Consider the following 16,753-nt stretch of genomic DNA (forward strand, 5'->3'; position numbering starts at 1 on the left):
TCTATCTCCCGTGGGGCTTCAGGCACCCATCCTTACGTAACGCCCTGCGCCCATCTTCCCACCTTACCCCCCCACCCCCCAGCCCCTAATCTTTGCCATCTTGGGCTAATTGGATTTCCATGGGTCACGTGGGGAGTGATAAAAAAAGCCCCCCCAAATCCCTCCAGGCCCCAGAAATCAGGTTTATCCATGGGGAATTAAGGGAGAGCACGGGGGGCAGCCGGCCCGCAAGCAGCCAGCCCAGTGCTCCGGTGAGGCCTTTTTGGGTTCCCCCTCTAAAAGTATTTCTCTGCCCGCCCCCCAGGGGTGCGTGCACCCACCCCGAGGAGACCTGGAAGAGCGCGGGGACCTGGAGGAGCTCGAAGCTTTGGCAGAGGAGGACGAGGAGATGGGGAGCGGGGCAAGCGCCGAGGACAAGGAGATGGCCAAGAGGTCCAAGGAGTTGGAGAAGAAGCTGCAGGAGGATGCAGATAAGGAGGCGAAGACGGTGAAGCTGCTGCTGCTCGGTAGGGTGGAGGGGGGGCGGACCCTGTGGGGACATGAAATTGTCCCTATGCCTTTATTCTTTATGCTTGGGAACAGGAAGGGTATGGGGACTGTTCCCATGACCCCATGTGTGGCACAGGGATCCTGCTGATGGTGGGGATGGGCATGGAGAAGTAATGGGGAGCAGGGAGGTGTCCCTGTGCATGGGGAGAAGGGTGTCCTAGAGGTCCCATAGGAGGACACACAGCCCCCATCCCATCCGCATCCCCATCTTCATTCCATCCCCATCCTCACACCATCCCCACCCCGCTCCATCCCATCCCAATCTTCATTCTCATACATGTCCCATCCCATCTCCATCCCCACCCCCTCCTGGTGAGCTGGATGTCCCCCAGTGCTGGCCCTCGGTGGCACATGGATGGGTGCTGGGGACCAAAGGGACAACATGGGCACAGGGAATGGAGCGGGGACACCTGTGGCACATCATGGGGGGTGGGACCCAGCATCCCCAAAGCCTGATGATGGGCACAGGGGGGACCACCCCCACAACACAGCGGGGTGACAGCACAGGGCTGGGGGACAGCAAGTGGCAGTGGTGGCAGAGCTGGGGAGGGGTAGGGGGCACAGGGTGAAGGCGATTAGCGCCCTAATTCTAAGCAGCTTCCTGTGCTGCCCTAAGCTGCTTACAGCATCGGAGCCCCACACCATCATGGTGGGCACCCAGCCCTATGGGAATCCCCGTGGTGCCCATGGCTGGGGGTCCCCTCCTGGCTGAGGTGTCCCCCCCTCTTTCCACAGGGGCTGGAGAGTCGGGGAAGAGCACCATCGTGAAGCAGATGAAGTGAGTGGGGCTGCATCCTTGCAGGCCAGCTGTTTCCCCCAATGCAGAGGGCTGTGGGGTTGGGGTCTCCCTGCCGCCCGGTGCCCCCAGAGCAGAACGGGGCGGTGCTGGGGAGGCAGGGAGTGCCTCATGGTACGGCTGGGGGGGGGCTAATGCCAACATCCCCCCCCCAGGATCATCCACCAGGATGGATACACACCTGAGGAATGCATGGAGTTCAAAGCTGTCATTTATGGGAACATCCTGCAGTCCATCCTGGCCATCATCCGTGCCATGTCCACGCTGGGCATCGACTACGCCGAGGCGGGACGGGCGGTGGGTGGGGGGCAAAGGGAGGGGGGGGGGTGGTGGGGAGGGGACGTGGTGTTGAAGGGCAGCGCATCCCTGCAGGATGACGGGCGGCAGCTCTTCAACCTGGCAGACTCCATCGAGGAGGGCACGATGCCACCAGAGCTGGTGGACTGCATCAAGAAGCTGTGGAAGGACGGCGGTGTGCAGGCGTGCTTCGACAGGGCTGCAGAGTATCAGCTCAATGACTCGGCTGCATAGTGAGCATCACCCCAACGCCCCCCCCGAGCCCCCCATAGCCCTGGGGAGCACGGTGCCCCCCACAGCACACGGCTGTCCCTGCAGCTACCTGAACCAGCTGGACCGCATCACAGCCCCCGGGTACCTCCCCAACGAGCAGGACGTGCTGCGCTCCCGTGTGAAGACCACTGGCATCATTGAGACCAAGTTCTCCGTGAAGGACCTCAACTTCAGGTGGGGGTGCAGCCCCTCTGGGGGGTGGCAAGGTCCCCGTGATGGCCCTGGGGCCACCAACCCAGATGGGCACAGTGGTAGCAGATGTCACATCCCCACTGGGGGCCACCAGTCTGGAGGTGCCACAAAGGAGAGGTGGGGAGTGGGAGCAGAGTTGTCACCACCTGTCTCTGTGTCTCCCCCCGTTCTTTAGGATGTTTGATGTCGGGGGGCAGAGATCAGAGCGCAAGAAGTGGATCCACTGCTTTGAGGGGGTGACGTGCATCATCTTCTGCGGGGCGCTGAGCGCCTACGACATGGTGCTGGTGGAGGATGATGAGGTGGTGCGTGAGGGATGGGGGGGGGAACAGTGGTGGGGACATGGGAACAGGGCCTGCCTGGCTGGGAAAGTGTATTTCCTCACAGCAGTGCCATTTTTGGTGTGACCACTGCCCCCAGCCCCACACTTGTCCTCTTTTTGCTGACAGAACCGCATGCACGAATCCCTGCACCTCTTCAACAGTATATGCAACCACAAGTTCTTCGCCGCCACATCCATCATCCTCTTCCTCAACAAGAAGGACCTCTTTGAGGAGAAGATCAAGAAGGTGCACCTCAGCATCTGCTTCCCTGAGTACGATGGTGAGCGATGGGGGTGGGAGATGGGGAAGGGGCTCTAATGGCACCAGAATGGAGTGCAGCAATGGCAGCAGGGAGCCCCCAGCCCCAGCAGCAGCCCCACTCCTCCCTCCCCAGGTCCCAACACGTTTGAAGATGCAGGGAACTACATCAAGACCCAGTTCCTGGATCTCAACATGCGGAAGGACGTGAAAGAGATCTACAGCCACATGACCTGTGCCACAGACACGCAGAACGTCAAGTTCGTCTTCGACGCCGTCACAGATGTCATCATCAAGGAGAACCTCAAGGACTGCGGTCTCTTCTGAGCAGGTAGGGGGGCACATTGTGCCACGATGGGGGCTGTGACCCCAGACCCAAAGAGCTGGCAGCAATGGGGAAGGATGTTTCCCCTCAGCGCCCCCTTCTCTCCCCCCCATCAGAAGAGACGACTGCAGTTCCACATCACCGTTCTGCTGAGCAGAGCCAAAAGGACAACACAGAGCTCCCCAGCCCCCACTTTTTCTATGAGCTGCCCCCCCAAGTCTGAGCCCACGCTAGGAGGGGCCCCAGCTGCCCTGCCTGCCCCACATCACGGCCATTTCCTCTCGGGCAGCACCCAGCTGTGCTCCTCCCACACAGAGCTCAGTGCAGGGGAAGAGGAAACGGGCACTGGGGCGGTTGGCATTCTGCTATTTAGAGCTGGATTTGCTCTTTACTGTTTGTAAATAAATCCATCCTACCGTAGACAAACCCTGTATGCTCTCGGTGTTCACTGCAGTCATCGGTGCAGCTTCACTTAGGAAAAACAAACCAACAAAATAAAGAGATGTGCATGAATGGATGTCTTGTTTCTCCTGTGCTGAAGGATGGAGGCACAGCTGGTGGACCCCGGGTGGGTCCCCACACCTCTTGCTGCTCCCACATCACAGCAGGGTGGTCCTCATCCCACGGGCTTTGAGACACACCAACCCCTGCCCCACACACAGCCCCACACCCAATAAGCACAGCGCAGGGAGAGCAGCAGAACGAGGCACAAAGGAGGGAAAGGACCCAACTGTTCACTCACCATTTTAATACTGCCAACAGCTACAACAGATCAGAACTGTACACAATGACAACCCGGGAGAAAGAGCCCCGAGGTGATGGTTCAGCAAAGGAATGGACTGATGGGGTATGAACGTTACTACAGGGAAAACGATGGCAAAGAGGGATTTGGCACCACATATACAGAGTAAAGGCATGCTGTCCATACAGACCCTGCACAGAAAGGCCGTGGTAAATGCAGAACACGGCGTGCCCTTCACCAAACTGCCAAAAACAGAGCACTGTGCACAAAGGCTGTGTCACAGCACACGGCCTCCAGCAGTGCAGAGCTCAGTGTGTTCACCATGAGCAGCGTTAACCCATCAGCACTGCTCCTGCCCTCACTGTGTGCTACCAACACGTGGCCAAAGCCACACAGAGCGGGGTAACACCTCACAGCACAACGGGCCAACGCTACGGCCTGTAAGACATTGCAGAAATATTGAGTTCTGACCACAGCAAGTGTTAAAAACAGAGAGTTCCTGCTAAGAGGAATGCTTCGGGCACGATCTGCTCACGTGTGCATAGATCAGTGATAGTTTCTGTTGGTTTTATTTTTAAAACAAGAATCTTTTGCGAAGAAAGAAAGACAGTTTAGTAAAGTTATAGTTTTCTCAATGGAAAAAAAAAATAACGAAACAAAACACCTTAAAAACAGACTAGTGGTGGTTTGGTAACCAAAGAAAGAGAGAAAGCTACATATGGAAGGCCTGGAACCCAGCACCTCAACTCCACAACAGCTGTACACGTTTGGGTCACGCCATCCAGACGACGTCAGGGCGATGCAGAGTCCCACTGTTCTGCCCTGACCCAACCTCAACACCCCCTATCGATTCAAAGGTCCCTAATACAGAAGGTTGTGCTAAAGAACGCGACGATTCTGCATGCTGCTTTCAGCCCCCTGGTCCCGCTCATGCCGCTGTCCCCACGAGGCAGCAAAGTCTGCTTCTCCCAAGGGTGCTCTGTAAGAACTGCAGGGAGAGCAGCGAGCGTCAGAGGGAGCAGCACAGCCCAGCCCAGCCCCACACCCCTCTGCTTTACCTTCAGTAGAGCCCACACTCCTTCAGGTTGTTCTTAATGATGACGTCTGTCACGGCGTCAAACACGAACTGCACGTTCTTGGTGTCGGTGGCGCAGGTGAAGTGTGTGTAGATCTCCTTGGTGTCTTTCCTCCTGTTCAGGTCCTCAAACTGACACTGGATGTAGGCAGCCGCCTCCTCGTACGTGTTGGAGCCTGGCAGAGATCAGGTCCCTCACTTCAGTGAACAGCACTGTGTTTTTACACAGATCTTTTAAGCTGCTCGCAGCCATCTGCCTCATCCAGCTCCAAACCAAATCCACCGTTAACCCCTCCCTGCAAACTCAGCTCTGCTCCCAGCCGCTGATCTCAGCTGGGTGAGGTGTCAGCAGCACACCTCACACCCCCAGGAGACCCAGAAGGAACCACCACCCACGGGCTGTGCACCACCACATCCCCCTGAGCGAACAGATACAGGCTGGGCTGCCCAGCATGCACCCCATGGACAGAGCTACAGCCACAGGACAGAACCCCAGACTGCAGAGGCTCCACCTGAGCCTGGAGACAGGAGAGGCCATCCCCATCTGTGTGTATCCCCACCTGTGTACTCTGGGTAGCAGATTGTTAGTGGGCTCTTCTTAATCTTCTCCTCAAACAGGTCCTTCTTGTTCAGGAAAAGAATGATGGAGGTGTCTGTGAACCATTTGTTGTTACAGATGCTGTCAAACAGTTTCATGCTCTCGTGCATCCGGTTCTGAAAGGCAGAATGAAGGAAGAGGGCGATGCATCAGTGCAGAGTTATTCAGAGGGCAGACAGGCTTTACGAGGACCAGACTACAGCACCAAGCATGGCACAGCCTGCTTCTAGCCCCAGGGCCACCAGCCAGGCGCTGGAGACCCCCCATAACTCCCCCATGCTGTACCATTTCTTCATCCTCAGCCAAGACGAGGTCGTAATCGCTGAGGGCCACACAGAAGATGATTGCTGTGACACCTTCAAAGCAGTGGATCCATTTCTTCCGCTCCGACCGCTGCCCACCGACATCAAACATCCTGCAGAGGCACAGCACAGACTGAGAGCCCACACAGAGCTCTGCCCCGACACAGCAGGTGGGGGAGGCTCATGGAAGGGCCTCCAGACAAGCGGGGTGCAGGGCAAACCAGGCACACAGCCTGGGAGCAACCCAGAGCCCCCCTCCCTCAGAACCCCACCGGGCTCTGATTCTCTTCAGAGCCATTTCAGCAGAACAACTCGAGGTTCAGCTATCAGCTGCTGATTCACCAGGGCATGCTTGTTTTGTTCCCTGCCTCCCATTTCCTTAGCAACAATCCGTTTGCTTGACTGGACTCCAAACACCTACTCACATCAGCTCTTCCAGTTCATTTACACTGAGCCTGACAAAGGCTTCTGTGGAGCAGGGCTACCTACCTGCACACTGCTGCTGAGAGCAGAGTAGAAAAACATCGTGAGGTCAAGAAATGCTTTTATGTATGGAAGCAAACAAAGAAAGAAACAAACAGGTGAGCTGCTGCAGTTCAAATCTCCAGTGCAGGAGAGAACACTGCAGCACCTTGGCTGATAGCAGCACTCTGCTCTGCTGAGACACAGGGCTGCCCAGCACCTTCCAATCCATCACGTATCCAAGAGCCACAGAAATCATAAGCATGGATTTGTTATCACAGCAAACACGCAGACAAGAGGGGCACTGTGCAGCGTGGGCCAAAAGCAACACAACGCAGTGACGTCAAAGCAAAGAGCCACAAGAGCAGCCCTGCTAACTCCACTCTTCTATTTAAGGCAAATGCCCGCTGCTTCCCAGAAGGAAAGAGGAAGATCTCTGCACAGATAGAGGCTATTTGCTCAGCTCCTGCCATCCACCACAACTGCTGTTAGCACAGATGCAGAAGGAAATGGCATCCCTGACAACTCGGCCTCGAAATGATCCACATTCAAGTCACCTTGACCACCTCAGCTCACTGTTAACAGCTGAGCCTTAACACCAAGCTCCATCACAGGGGGATGGGCAGCTCCCACTCCATGCTTTCCTTTGTGGAGCAAATCCCTCCACAACAGACACCTCGTGTCTCTGGGAGGGCAGTGAAGGAGCAGCCTCCTGTCTGCAGCCAGCAGAAGGGCTGTGATGCTGAAGGGAGCCTGCCTGCTGCCCCCAGCAGGCTCCCCATCCACCACACACAATGATTTCTTAAAGAGCACTGCACACTGCAGCTGGAAACACATCCCAGTACATCGTGATGGAAGACAAACCTTCCCTGGATGAACCAGCAGCCATATCAACAGCTCCACGGTGCAAAACACTTCTGCTAAAACCATTTGTAAGTTACGATAGAAGCCAAATCACTACTGTTCTCCTAAAGGGCATGCAAGCAAACCACATTCTATAAGCAACACATGGATTTTTGCTAGAGCTCTTTTCAAACACAAGCTAAAAGTAAGCCAGTAAATGCTTATTTAGAGGCTTGGAGCAACAACAGCTTGAAAACAGGGCCAGAGGATGAGGGGAAACTCACCCACAACACAACACTGTGCTCCTACATCCAGGGCTGGGGCTGCCTGCTGGGATGGGGACACACAGCAGGGAAGGCTAAGTGCTAAGGGCAGGGAGCTCAGCTGCACTCCAGCAGCTGCTGTAAGGTTAGAGGGAGCTCTGTGGGTCACACTGACAAGGACACTGCTGGGAGATGGCCAGGCATGGGGCACAGAGGGCTAGGAGTCCCTCATAGCACTCCTGTGTGCACACAGCAGCACCACGTGCCCAGAGCCAGGCCAGGGCCTCAGGGACAACCCCTCATCTCCCACATCAAATAAAGGGATTGCACTCAAACTCAGCAGCCAGGAATCAGTGCCCTTTTAGTATTTGTTGCTGTTCTGATCCTGTGAACAAGCAGCCAGTACCTGTATCTGCGAGTCCAACATAAAAGCAGCTGCAAAGAACAAAAGAAGGCAAAGAAAAGTCAAACCAGAGAGCAGTGCCAGCACAAGGGGAGGCAGCAGCGCTCAGGAGGTGCTTTGCTGGGGGTGTGGATCCTCCTCCAACCCCCCCCAGCACCGAGGAAATCACTGCAGCCCGTAGGATGCAACGCCCTTCGCTTACTTGAAGTAGAGGTCCTTGAAGGTGAAGTGTGTCTCCACAATGCCTGTCGTTTTCACCCTGGTGCGCAGCACATCCTGCTGGGTCGGAATGTAGGTCGGCTGGGATATTCTATCCAAGTCGTTCAGGTAACTAAACCAGAAGAGACAACGCCAGGAGAGCTTTTTTTAGGCTGCGCTCTCGCTATGAATCTTTTATGAACTGCAGAAGAAAGTCATCACTGAATGTATTCATCCCCTGCCCACAACGCAGACCTCAAACACGCAGCAAACAGACACGAGGTCCCACGGGTCTGCCCTCAGGGGGGGTTGTTTTAATTTTTCAACCCCCCCCTACCCCCCATGACCTTGCAGTGTGTGCTGGGAGCAGTGCTGGGCAGCAGGGCAGTGCAGGAGGTGCTGCTGCTGTAGGAGCTGTGCCAAGAGTGCTATCTCTTGGGGCAATTCAAAGCAGTCAAGGTTTTTTGCATCAAAGTGCAAAGCAATAAATCCAGCAGCTCGCTGTAAAGGGCAAGGATGCATCAAACGAGCCAGCAGGAAGAAATTCAGCATAAAGAGACCAGGCAGGTTCATTCACACCCTTCAGCAAGGCCAGCTGACAGCCAGGGGTGCCCCATGGTGGCTGCTGGGAGGACACACAGGTGGTCAGGGCTGCCCAGAGCACACAGTCACAGCCTCCTCCTGCTGCCTACCAGCAGCAGATGCCCTCCACTACATCCAGACTTGCTGGAACACAATAAAACCCAAGCAGCTTGCAGTGGGTTGGAGCACTCATCACCCACAGCTAGGCACAGCCTGAGGGTCTGCAGGCAGTGCTGTACAATATTGTTTCAGGATCTGCTAACAGCAGCTCCCCAGACCGCACTGCACCCCGCACTGCCTGCAGCCCTTCTGCAATCTCCTTTGCCACCAGGCTTCCTCTGTAGGCTGAGGTTGCAACACTGCTTCCCCACCTTGCATCCTCATGTTTACAGAGCCAGCTACTTCCCATGCTCTGACACCATAGGGTAAACACAAGCTTGCAAGAAGGGTGGATTTTGTTCTTTTGTTTTCTTTCCTTTATGCCCTCAAATGAGGCTCTGGGCACAGAATGCTGACTAAAAGCCCACAGCATGACTCGTGTCTGCCTTGCTGCTGCTCTGAGCCTTCCCAGGCCCTGGGTCAGTAGCTGTGGGTGCTGGGATCCATGGCTCCATCCCCATTGGCATCACCCCGTCCATCTCACTGCAGCACTGCCAGCAGCAGCAATGTTCTGCAGTGTGTGCTTTCAGGGAGTGCAGCACAGCTCCCCGTTCCACACACACGTGAGCCCCAGAGTGGTGCTTTCTTAACAGTTGGGTCACTTTTCCTTTCAGTGCTGAAAAGAGTACTTTCAAAGCCAAAAATGGCTCCAAGAGATTCTTACAAAGTGCTGGTTATGAGTGGCTGCCCCTGGCACTGGGGCAGAGCAGCAGGCAGAGCCTGAGAGCAGGGAGGAGAGGCAAGATTGAGACATCTGGGATGTCACACCAAAAGGGTGCAGGCTTCCAACCCTGAGACCTCAGCCCTGCAGAGGAGCAGAGGTGAAGCACCCTTGGGAGCACTGTGCACAAAAGCCAGCATCCACACCATCACCAGAAGGGCTGCAGTGCCTGTGAAGGAGCTGAGGGTGCAAGACCAGAGATGAGGCACTCAGGGCTGCACGCCGGGTAGCAGCTCAGCTGATTGCTCACTCTGTGCATTAACAAGGCAGGGTGCTGCAGAAGCAGCTCAGCTCCTCACTGCACTCTGCAGCATTTCCTAACTGCTGTGTTGCTTAGTGACTGACTGAGAAAACAGTGCTGATTGAAGGCAACTTCCTGCAGGCTTCAGATAGAAGCAAACCCTGACACAGCAGAATGATCACACAGGTCAGTGCTGGGTTCAGTCCCTGCACAGCCCCCACAGAGCTGGGACACGATGTGGACGTTCAGGAGCACACCTTTAACAACAGCCAGTCCTTGAGAAGCAGTCTGACAGCCTCCTGCCTGTCCTGCTGCCCTCTGCAGCTCTTCTAAGGCTCAGCACCAGCACACAACAGCAGGACTCTGCACCATCCCTTCCCCCTGCAGCCCCACATCAGCCCAAGATCCAACATAGAGCCCTCCAGCTTTCCTCTTCTCTCCCACATCTTCCTATTGAATCTGTTCTCTCATTCCCAACTCTTTTTTCTCCCTTTGAATCTGAAGCTTCTTCCCTGCACGCTGCAAGGATCTCAGAAATGCTCCTCCTGTCAGCTCACCTGCCTTGATCTAAACTCAACATCCTCTGCTGAGGTGTTACAGTTTCAGAAGTATGCAGCTTGAAAATAAGCAAGAAAATGTGCTCTGTGCAGACAGAGCCTGCAGGGAACCGATCTGTGACTCATCTGAAGGTTTCTATAAAGCATTTCCAAACTAATTTTTCAGAGGCTTACAACTTGGCCAAACCATGCACAGCATTCAGGCAGCCACCAGGAAGCACAACCCACCCCACAGCCATCCTTCTTCCTGGGTTTACAAAGCAGCAAACACACAGCTTTTGCCAAAAAGAAGCAAGCAACAGCTGTTTTGGTTAGAAATTGTTGAACAGAGAGAGGAACTGCTTTGGTACAGAAGCAGCAGCTGCCCTCCTCACACTGGTTGTCACATCGCTCACAGCCATGCTGTGCCTGCAGGCAGAGCACAGCTCCTGCCTGCCCACCCCACTGCCACCACCCCCAGCCTATGGGAAGGGCCCAAAGGGTCTCTTACTACGAGGCAGAGTCGTTCAGCTGGTACTCCCTGGATCTGCTGAAGCAGGCCTGCACCCCAGCATCCCGCCACAGCCTCTTGATCACTCCAGCCAGCTCGGCCGTCATCACCCCCTCCTCTGCACTTCCAGCCAACACGAACAGCTGGCGGGCATCGTCCTGCAGGGAGAGGGGGTGGGGGGGAAGATTAAAAAGGAAATCAGAACTGGTTACAAGTTTAAAGATTGCTGCAATAGCTGAGAGACGAGGGAGCCTGATTTCCTAATCGAGCGTTTCATCACGAGATGGCACGCATTGATCAGGATTCTGCTGTTTGCCCCCAGCATGCAGGATTCTGCTCTGAGCCTCAGTGTGAGACCTCACATCTCTACAGGTTCACAAAGCAGGGGGTGGACGTGGCACACAGACCGCCCTGCACGCTGCAGGGACCACCTGAAGCTCCCCATGCTCTGCTTCTGTTCTGCTTCTGCAACATGAGCTGCTATAGGGGCGTTTTTTCCTTTGTGGTTTCTGTTGAGCACTCAGACTGCAGATGATGAGAGGTCTCCCATTACTGCACCCTGTGGCAAACACAGCCCCACTGTGAGCGCCACACACCGAATTTCCAGCACTCATTAACACAATTTGGAGCACAGACTAAGGGAAATCAGTGAAGTACTTACTGCTCTGGCAACTTCCCCAAAGTCTATCTTTAGCCTTCCCATGGCTCTTATGATGGCAATGATGGACTGGATAGTATTGCTGTAGACAACCACTTTATATTGTTTGCATTCTTCCTCCGAGTAGCCGTCCTCGTGAATAATCCTGGAAGAAAACCAAGCTGTCATTCCTAAGCCAAAGCAGAAGGACAGGAGAGCACTGCTGCTCCCTGCTCAGCAATGCAGCTCAACGCCTGCACCCTCACTTACTTCATCTGCTTCACGATGGTGCTTTTGCCAGACTCTCCAGCACCTGAAAAGCACAAACAAACTGCAGTTAGCAAGCAGGTGAAGGGAGGAACAAAGGCGGGCTGCCTCTGTGTGCTCCCAGCTGGGGGGCTGCAGGGTTTGGGGTGCCTCGCTGCCATCATCCCCTGGTTTCACTTACAGATGCTGACACTGTGAGTGTTCACCTGCTCCAAAAGAAGTGTGGAGTTCCCAGAGCATGCTGCCAACCGTGCAGCAGAGCAGAGACAGCAGGGAATGCCTCAAAGGCAAAAAACTGGGGTGCAGATTTCTCTGACAGAGAGAGATGGAAGCAATGTCCCCAGTGAGCAGCTGAGTGCAGCCACAGCTCTCAGGGTGTTTGTACAAAGAGAGCCCAATTCAGAGCAACCCCTGTGGTGTGGGAAGGAAGCAGAGCTGCACAAACTGCTCTCACTGACCCAGGTGGAGCAGCTTAAAGATATTAAAGCCCAGAAATGTGTTACTGTGTCAGAGAAGGAACACCACAATGGATTGGCAAGGACCCTCATCCACTCCCATGGCAGCAGCAAGCATCCTGAGCCAGGATCTCACCAAAGCTGCAGCACAACACAGAGAACAGACCTGCCCAGGCCTGCAGAGGCAATTCAGCTGCTTGAGTCAGCAGCAGAGCCCAGCTTCCTGCTCCAACCACACCACAGCTCCCAGCACCACTATGGCGCACCCACAGCACACACCATATTGGTTCACAGCTTCTTCTCTCCATCATTTCCCAGCACCCAAGCTGGCTGCCAGGCCTCAGCACAGCTCAGGGGGGGGCTGAGCTCCCACCTGCAGAGCAAGGGGATCCTGCCACAGATTTTCCTGCCACTGAATTGCAGAGCACACGATTTGCACTCACCAGCTGCAGGACTCGGCCCCAGGGCTGGGTGTGCTGCAGGCACTAAAGGATGATGCTGAGCTGCATTTGGTGACGTGACTCACACACAAAACCAGCAGTGCCACAGCACACACACCGTGTGGTGACACAGAGCTGCCCCACTACCAGCACAGGGAGCTCTGCTGGAAGAAGGAACTCCCTTTAAGATCATCAGACATGCAGGAAAGAAGGGCAGCTGGCAGCAATGTGTTCTCACTTGCTCATCCCTGGTTCTGCCCCCGACCCCCTGAGCTGACGGAGCTGTGAGGACATGGGGACACGGCACACACAGTGCCTGCTGTCTGTGCAGTTACACAACAGCCAACACAAACGGCCCATTGAGTGCTGAGCTGTGCCAAACTGAGCCCTGGGAAGGGGCCACGGCTGCCTGGGACTGACTGAGGGCACCACCAACTCTCCCAGTGCACCCAAGGTGCTGACCAGGATTCCTTCTGCTGCGTTCAATGACAACAGAAAGCTTCCCATCACCCCACAAGGTCATTTTGATGCTGAAGGAGTGTTTCCTCTGAGCGAGCTGCAAAGCAAACAAGCAGTGCAATGTTTTGACAGCCCTCAGTGATCACAGAGAGCCGATGTGAGGCGGCTCCACGGCCTGGCAGGGTGTCAGACACAGGGTGTGCACTGCTGGGTCACACCTCCAAACCTCAAACATGGCACAACAAAAGGCTCTGCTCCTTTGGGGACACACAGCCCCTCTCCTGCAGGCAATGTCCTTTCAGTGCCCACTGCTCTGCTCTGGCTTTGGGTTCACCCACCCCCTTGATGACAGCACAGACAGCAGGGATGCTGCTCCGGGCTCAGGGTGCCATTTCAAATCCATCTGCCCTCAGTTGAGGCTGAGGTGTTACCACGTTGGAGCTCATCATGACACTCCCGTGTCTGGAAAGCAAAGGGATTCAACTTCTAAGAGCAGTGAAATTCCATTTCGTTTTGCCTCCTCCCCTTCACGCCTTAAGGAGGAGACAAACAGCACACAAAGCACATCCCCTCTTTAGGGCTGCTGGAGAAACACAAGCAGGGAAGAAGAACAGGAAACACTTAAAGCTGAACCCCCCCACCTTGTAGAGAAGTTGGAGGTGCTGATCCCTTCACCCAAACAAACCCCACAGCCCAAAGCCCTGGGAGGAGCACAGACCCTATGCTTCTCCCTATGGCACCTCCCACATTCAGCTATTGTAGGGGAAGCTGCAGACTGTTGTGGGGTTTCCCCCACCCCTGTGGTTCCAGCAGCACAACCACAGCCCTTCTCTGCCCCTCAGCCCACGCTGAGCCCACACCAGCTGAGTGACAAAATGCTACCAGAGGTAATTATGCCATGACAACACCACCAAGCGGGTTACACAGAGCTCACCTGAGCTGTGCTCGCTTCATTCCTTCCCTTCTCCTCCCCAGTCTCACACTCACAGCTCCAGGCACAGTGTTTTGGGGCTGCCTGCACTTGGGAGACAGCACCAAGCCACGTGAACCCTTCCAACTTTTTGCCATCTTCTTTGTTTTTGTTTTAGCAACCCAACAAACCAACCCACAGCTGCTTCACTCCACGGCCAGAACCAAATCAAAGCTCAAACATGACTTATGGCCCCGTTACACAGAGCAGCAATGCTAACAGCAGGGGATGCTGATGAAAGTGACAGCATTTGGGTTCCTATGGAGCCCAAAGCAGAGCTGCAGGACATCACCCCCAGCTCTCAGCTCGCTGTTTGTGCAGCCGACCCCGACACAGTGGGGAGAGAAGGTGATGCAAACAGCAACTGAGAAAACATGAAACCAGAGACAGCATCGGCCTCTGGGAACAAAAGGTGACAGCACTGCACAGAGCAGCTCGTGGTGAGCGTGGGCAAGAAGGGTGGGGGGGAGCTTCAGGAAGAGCAGAGGGATCCAGCAGCAGCCAAGTTTGCTGCTTGCTCGGGCAGTGCTGCAGATTAAAGCTATTTGAACAGAAATGCTGGATTTTTGTTATTTTGTCCCTTTGGGATAACTGTACAAAACATCCAAACCCCAGCCAACTGCTGCACCACGTGCCTCCACATCACACACAGCCCCACACAACACAGTGCAGGACAGCACCCAGGTGAGCACCTGTGCTCCATTCTGTGCTCATCCCAGCTGGAAAACCCCAAAGGTTCCTACACTGACATGCTGCTGCCTGCAGAGCTGTGTTGGCCCAGGGGCAAACAGAGAAACCAGGCTGCGTTCAGCACAGAATGGGGCTCAGAATGGGCTCCAAGCAGCCCTGCCCACACACACACAACACTCGCTGTGCCCTCAGCACTGTGTGTAAGCACTCCCCTCACCTCCATCGCTCTGCTCAGCCCAAACGAGGCCACAGCTCTGAGTGGTGCCCAAAGTTTAGCTCTAAAGAAATACATTTCTGCTCGACTTCACTGCATCAGCACAACAGTGAGAGCACTGCTCTGGTTACATAAACCGCCGCATGGGCTCCAACAACAACTTAATGACACGAGACACTGCTTATCCAGGGCATCTCAGTACCACAGCCTGAAGAAAAACGCTTGCTCAAACAATGGAAAAAGCTCAGGAACTTTTCCATCCGCTCCGTGCTGTGGCACTGAAGGCTGTTTGTTCTTCCAGCACTCAGCTGCCCTGCTTCGCCCACATGTTAGGGGAACACCAGCCCTCGGATGGCTACAAAACTGAGTGGAAGGATTGAAAGCTGGCTTGAGGATGTGGGCCAGGTGTGAACCTGATCTGAGCAGCCGTTCCTTAAGTGAAACACAATACAGAGCCCTGCTCCGGTGTCACACTGCGTCCCATTGCTCCATAGAGCTCCTCTGGAGTAACCCAAAAAGCACAGCAGAGCTGTTTCTAAAGGCACCCGGCGCCCAAAGCGCCCTGCTGTGCCTCCCAAGCCCCACCTGAGCTCTGCGTTCATGGATCTCTGTCCGCCTCCTGGATACTCCCTCACCTCCACCACCCGCCGATGAGGTCGGACAGCCCCAAAACGGCCCCGGGGAAACAACCGGACCTGCAGACACCAAAGCAGCGCCGCTCCGCCCTGCCAACACGCGGGCGTCGTTCAAAACAGAGCGAAGCCCCCGAGAACAAAGCGCTGCGCCGACCGCCACAAAACCCCCAGGAGGGAACGCAGCGAACGAGGAAACGCAGCGCTGACGGGAGGAGCGGCGCTCGGAAAGCAGAAGCGCCGTTAAGCAGAACGGGGCACACCGGGCCCATCGCTCCGCTATCGAACAACGCACCAGGAGCGGCGGGGCCGGGCCGAGCGCAGCAACGGGGAGCGGCCGCGCCTCGAAACGCCGCCCCGCGCAGCGCTGCCGCACGGCCTGACGGCGCTGCCGGGGATTCCGAAGGGCCGCGGATCGCTCGGACCCCGCGGCGCCGTCCCGTGTCTCCCCGCGGCCCGGCCGCTCCTCACCCAGCAGCAGCAGCTTCACCTCCTTGGCCGCCTTCTCGCCGTCTTCCCGTAAGTTGCGGTCGATCATTTTGCTCCGTTCCACCGCCGCTTTGTCCTCGGCGCTCAGCGTGCAGCCCATGGCGGCGGCGGGGCGGCGGCCGCCGGGCCGGGACCGGGCGGAGAACGGAGCGAGAAGAGAAAGGCCGGAGCGGAGCCGAGCCGCACCTCTCCCTCAGCCGGGGCGGCTCCCGCAGGCGGCGCCGGATATCCGCCCGCCGCGACCGTTACCCGCGGAGCACGCCGGGAAGCGCCGCCCGCGCGCGGCCTGCTGGGAGCAGCACTTCCGCCTCGGTGCGGCGGTGCACGATGGGAGTGGGAGGAGCGACTCGCTTCCGCCTCGGTGCGGCGGTGCATGATGGGAGTGGGAGGATCGACTCGCTTCCGCCTCGGTGCTGCGGGGCATGATGGGAGTGGGAGTAGCGAGCCGCTTCCGCCACGGTACAGCGGTGCATGATGGGAGCTGGGTGGAGCGCGTCACTTCCGCCTCGGTGCAGCAGTGCCCGACGGGATGTAGAGGGGCTCGCGGCACTTCCGCCTCGGTGCGGCGGGGCGTGATGGGAGTTGTAGTCTTGAGGTTACTGTGGGGTCTACGCAGCCCTGAGTTGGGGGTGCCACGATCCGACAGCTCGCGGTCCCGGGGCCGTGCAGGGCGGGGCACTTTCCCAAGGAGAGCTTCTGTGCCCGTCCCAAAGCCGCAGCCCCTTCCCCACACCGAGCCCCACCAACCCCTCCCATCCCACGTGGGTCTCCCCAAGTCCGCAGGACCCAGGAGAGCTGGGCGGACCCGGCACCCATGGGTGGGGGCTCAGGGCGCAGAACCGGCCGTGTGG

General features: G+C 56.4%; 2 protein-coding genes across 2 annotated transcripts; one reads left to right on the top strand and one right to left on the bottom strand.

The window, feature by feature from the left end:
• Positions 1 to 277: 277 nt before the first annotated feature.
• GNAT2 (G protein subunit alpha transducin 2) lies at positions 278 to 3,358 on the top strand. Its single transcript, XM_090124795.1, has 9 exons — positions 278 to 506; positions 1,285 to 1,327; positions 1,501 to 1,642; positions 1,718 to 1,875; positions 1,961 to 2,089; positions 2,283 to 2,412; positions 2,557 to 2,710; positions 2,825 to 3,019; positions 3,130 to 3,358. The coding sequence occupies exons 1-8, from the start codon at positions 389 to 391 to the stop codon at positions 3,013 to 3,015; spliced, it is 1,065 nt and encodes a 354-aa protein (XP_089980921.1). The 5' UTR covers positions 278 to 388; the 3' UTR covers positions 3,016 to 3,019; positions 3,130 to 3,358.
• Positions 3,359 to 3,746: 388 nt separating this feature from the next.
• Positions 3,747 to 16,132, bottom strand: GNAI3 (G protein subunit alpha i3). The gene is made up of 9 exons (XM_031608512.2): positions 15,885 to 16,132; positions 11,557 to 11,599; positions 11,311 to 11,452; positions 10,650 to 10,807; positions 7,904 to 8,032; positions 5,714 to 5,843; positions 5,391 to 5,544; positions 4,814 to 5,006; positions 3,747 to 4,743 (listed from the first exon to the last, which is right to left on the bottom strand). Exons 1-8 carry the CDS (start codon positions 16,000 to 16,002, stop codon positions 4,816 to 4,818), a joined length of 1,065 nt encoding a protein of 354 aa, XP_031464372.1. The 5' UTR covers positions 16,003 to 16,132; the 3' UTR covers positions 3,747 to 4,743; positions 4,814 to 4,815.
• Positions 16,133 to 16,753: the final 621 nt, after the last annotated feature.

This window comes from Phasianus colchicus, chromosome 25 (genome assembly GCF_987193195.1).
Source record: "Phasianus colchicus chromosome 25, bPhaCol1.hap1.1, whole genome shotgun sequence".
In the NCBI taxonomy this organism is placed as follows: Eukaryota; Metazoa; Chordata; class Aves; order Galliformes; family Phasianidae; genus Phasianus; species Phasianus colchicus.

Coding starts and splice junctions, on each gene's coding strand:
- GNAT2 (XM_090124795.1), top strand. CDS start 389: ATGGGGAGCGGGGCAAGCGCCGAGGACAAGGAGATGGCCAAGAGGTCC. Junction 1,876..1,960: donor CTCAATGACTCGGCTGCATA/GTGAGCATCACC, acceptor CTGTCCCTGCAG/CTACCTGAACCAGCTGGACC. Junction 2,711..2,824: donor CTGCTTCCCTGAGTACGATG/GTGAGCGATGGG, acceptor CTCCCTCCCCAG/GTCCCAACACGTTTGAAGAT.
- GNAI3 (XM_031608512.2), bottom strand. CDS start 16,002: ATGGGCTGCACGCTGAGCGCCGAGGACAAAGCGGCGGTGGAACGGAGC. Junction 11,453..11,556: donor ACCATCGTGAAGCAGATGAA/GTAAGTGAGGGT, acceptor GTTTTCTTCCAG/GATTATTCACGAGGACGGCT. Junction 8,033..10,649: donor CTGAACGACTCTGCCTCGTA/GTAAGAGACCCT, acceptor CTTCTGGTTTAG/TTACCTGAACGACTTGGATA.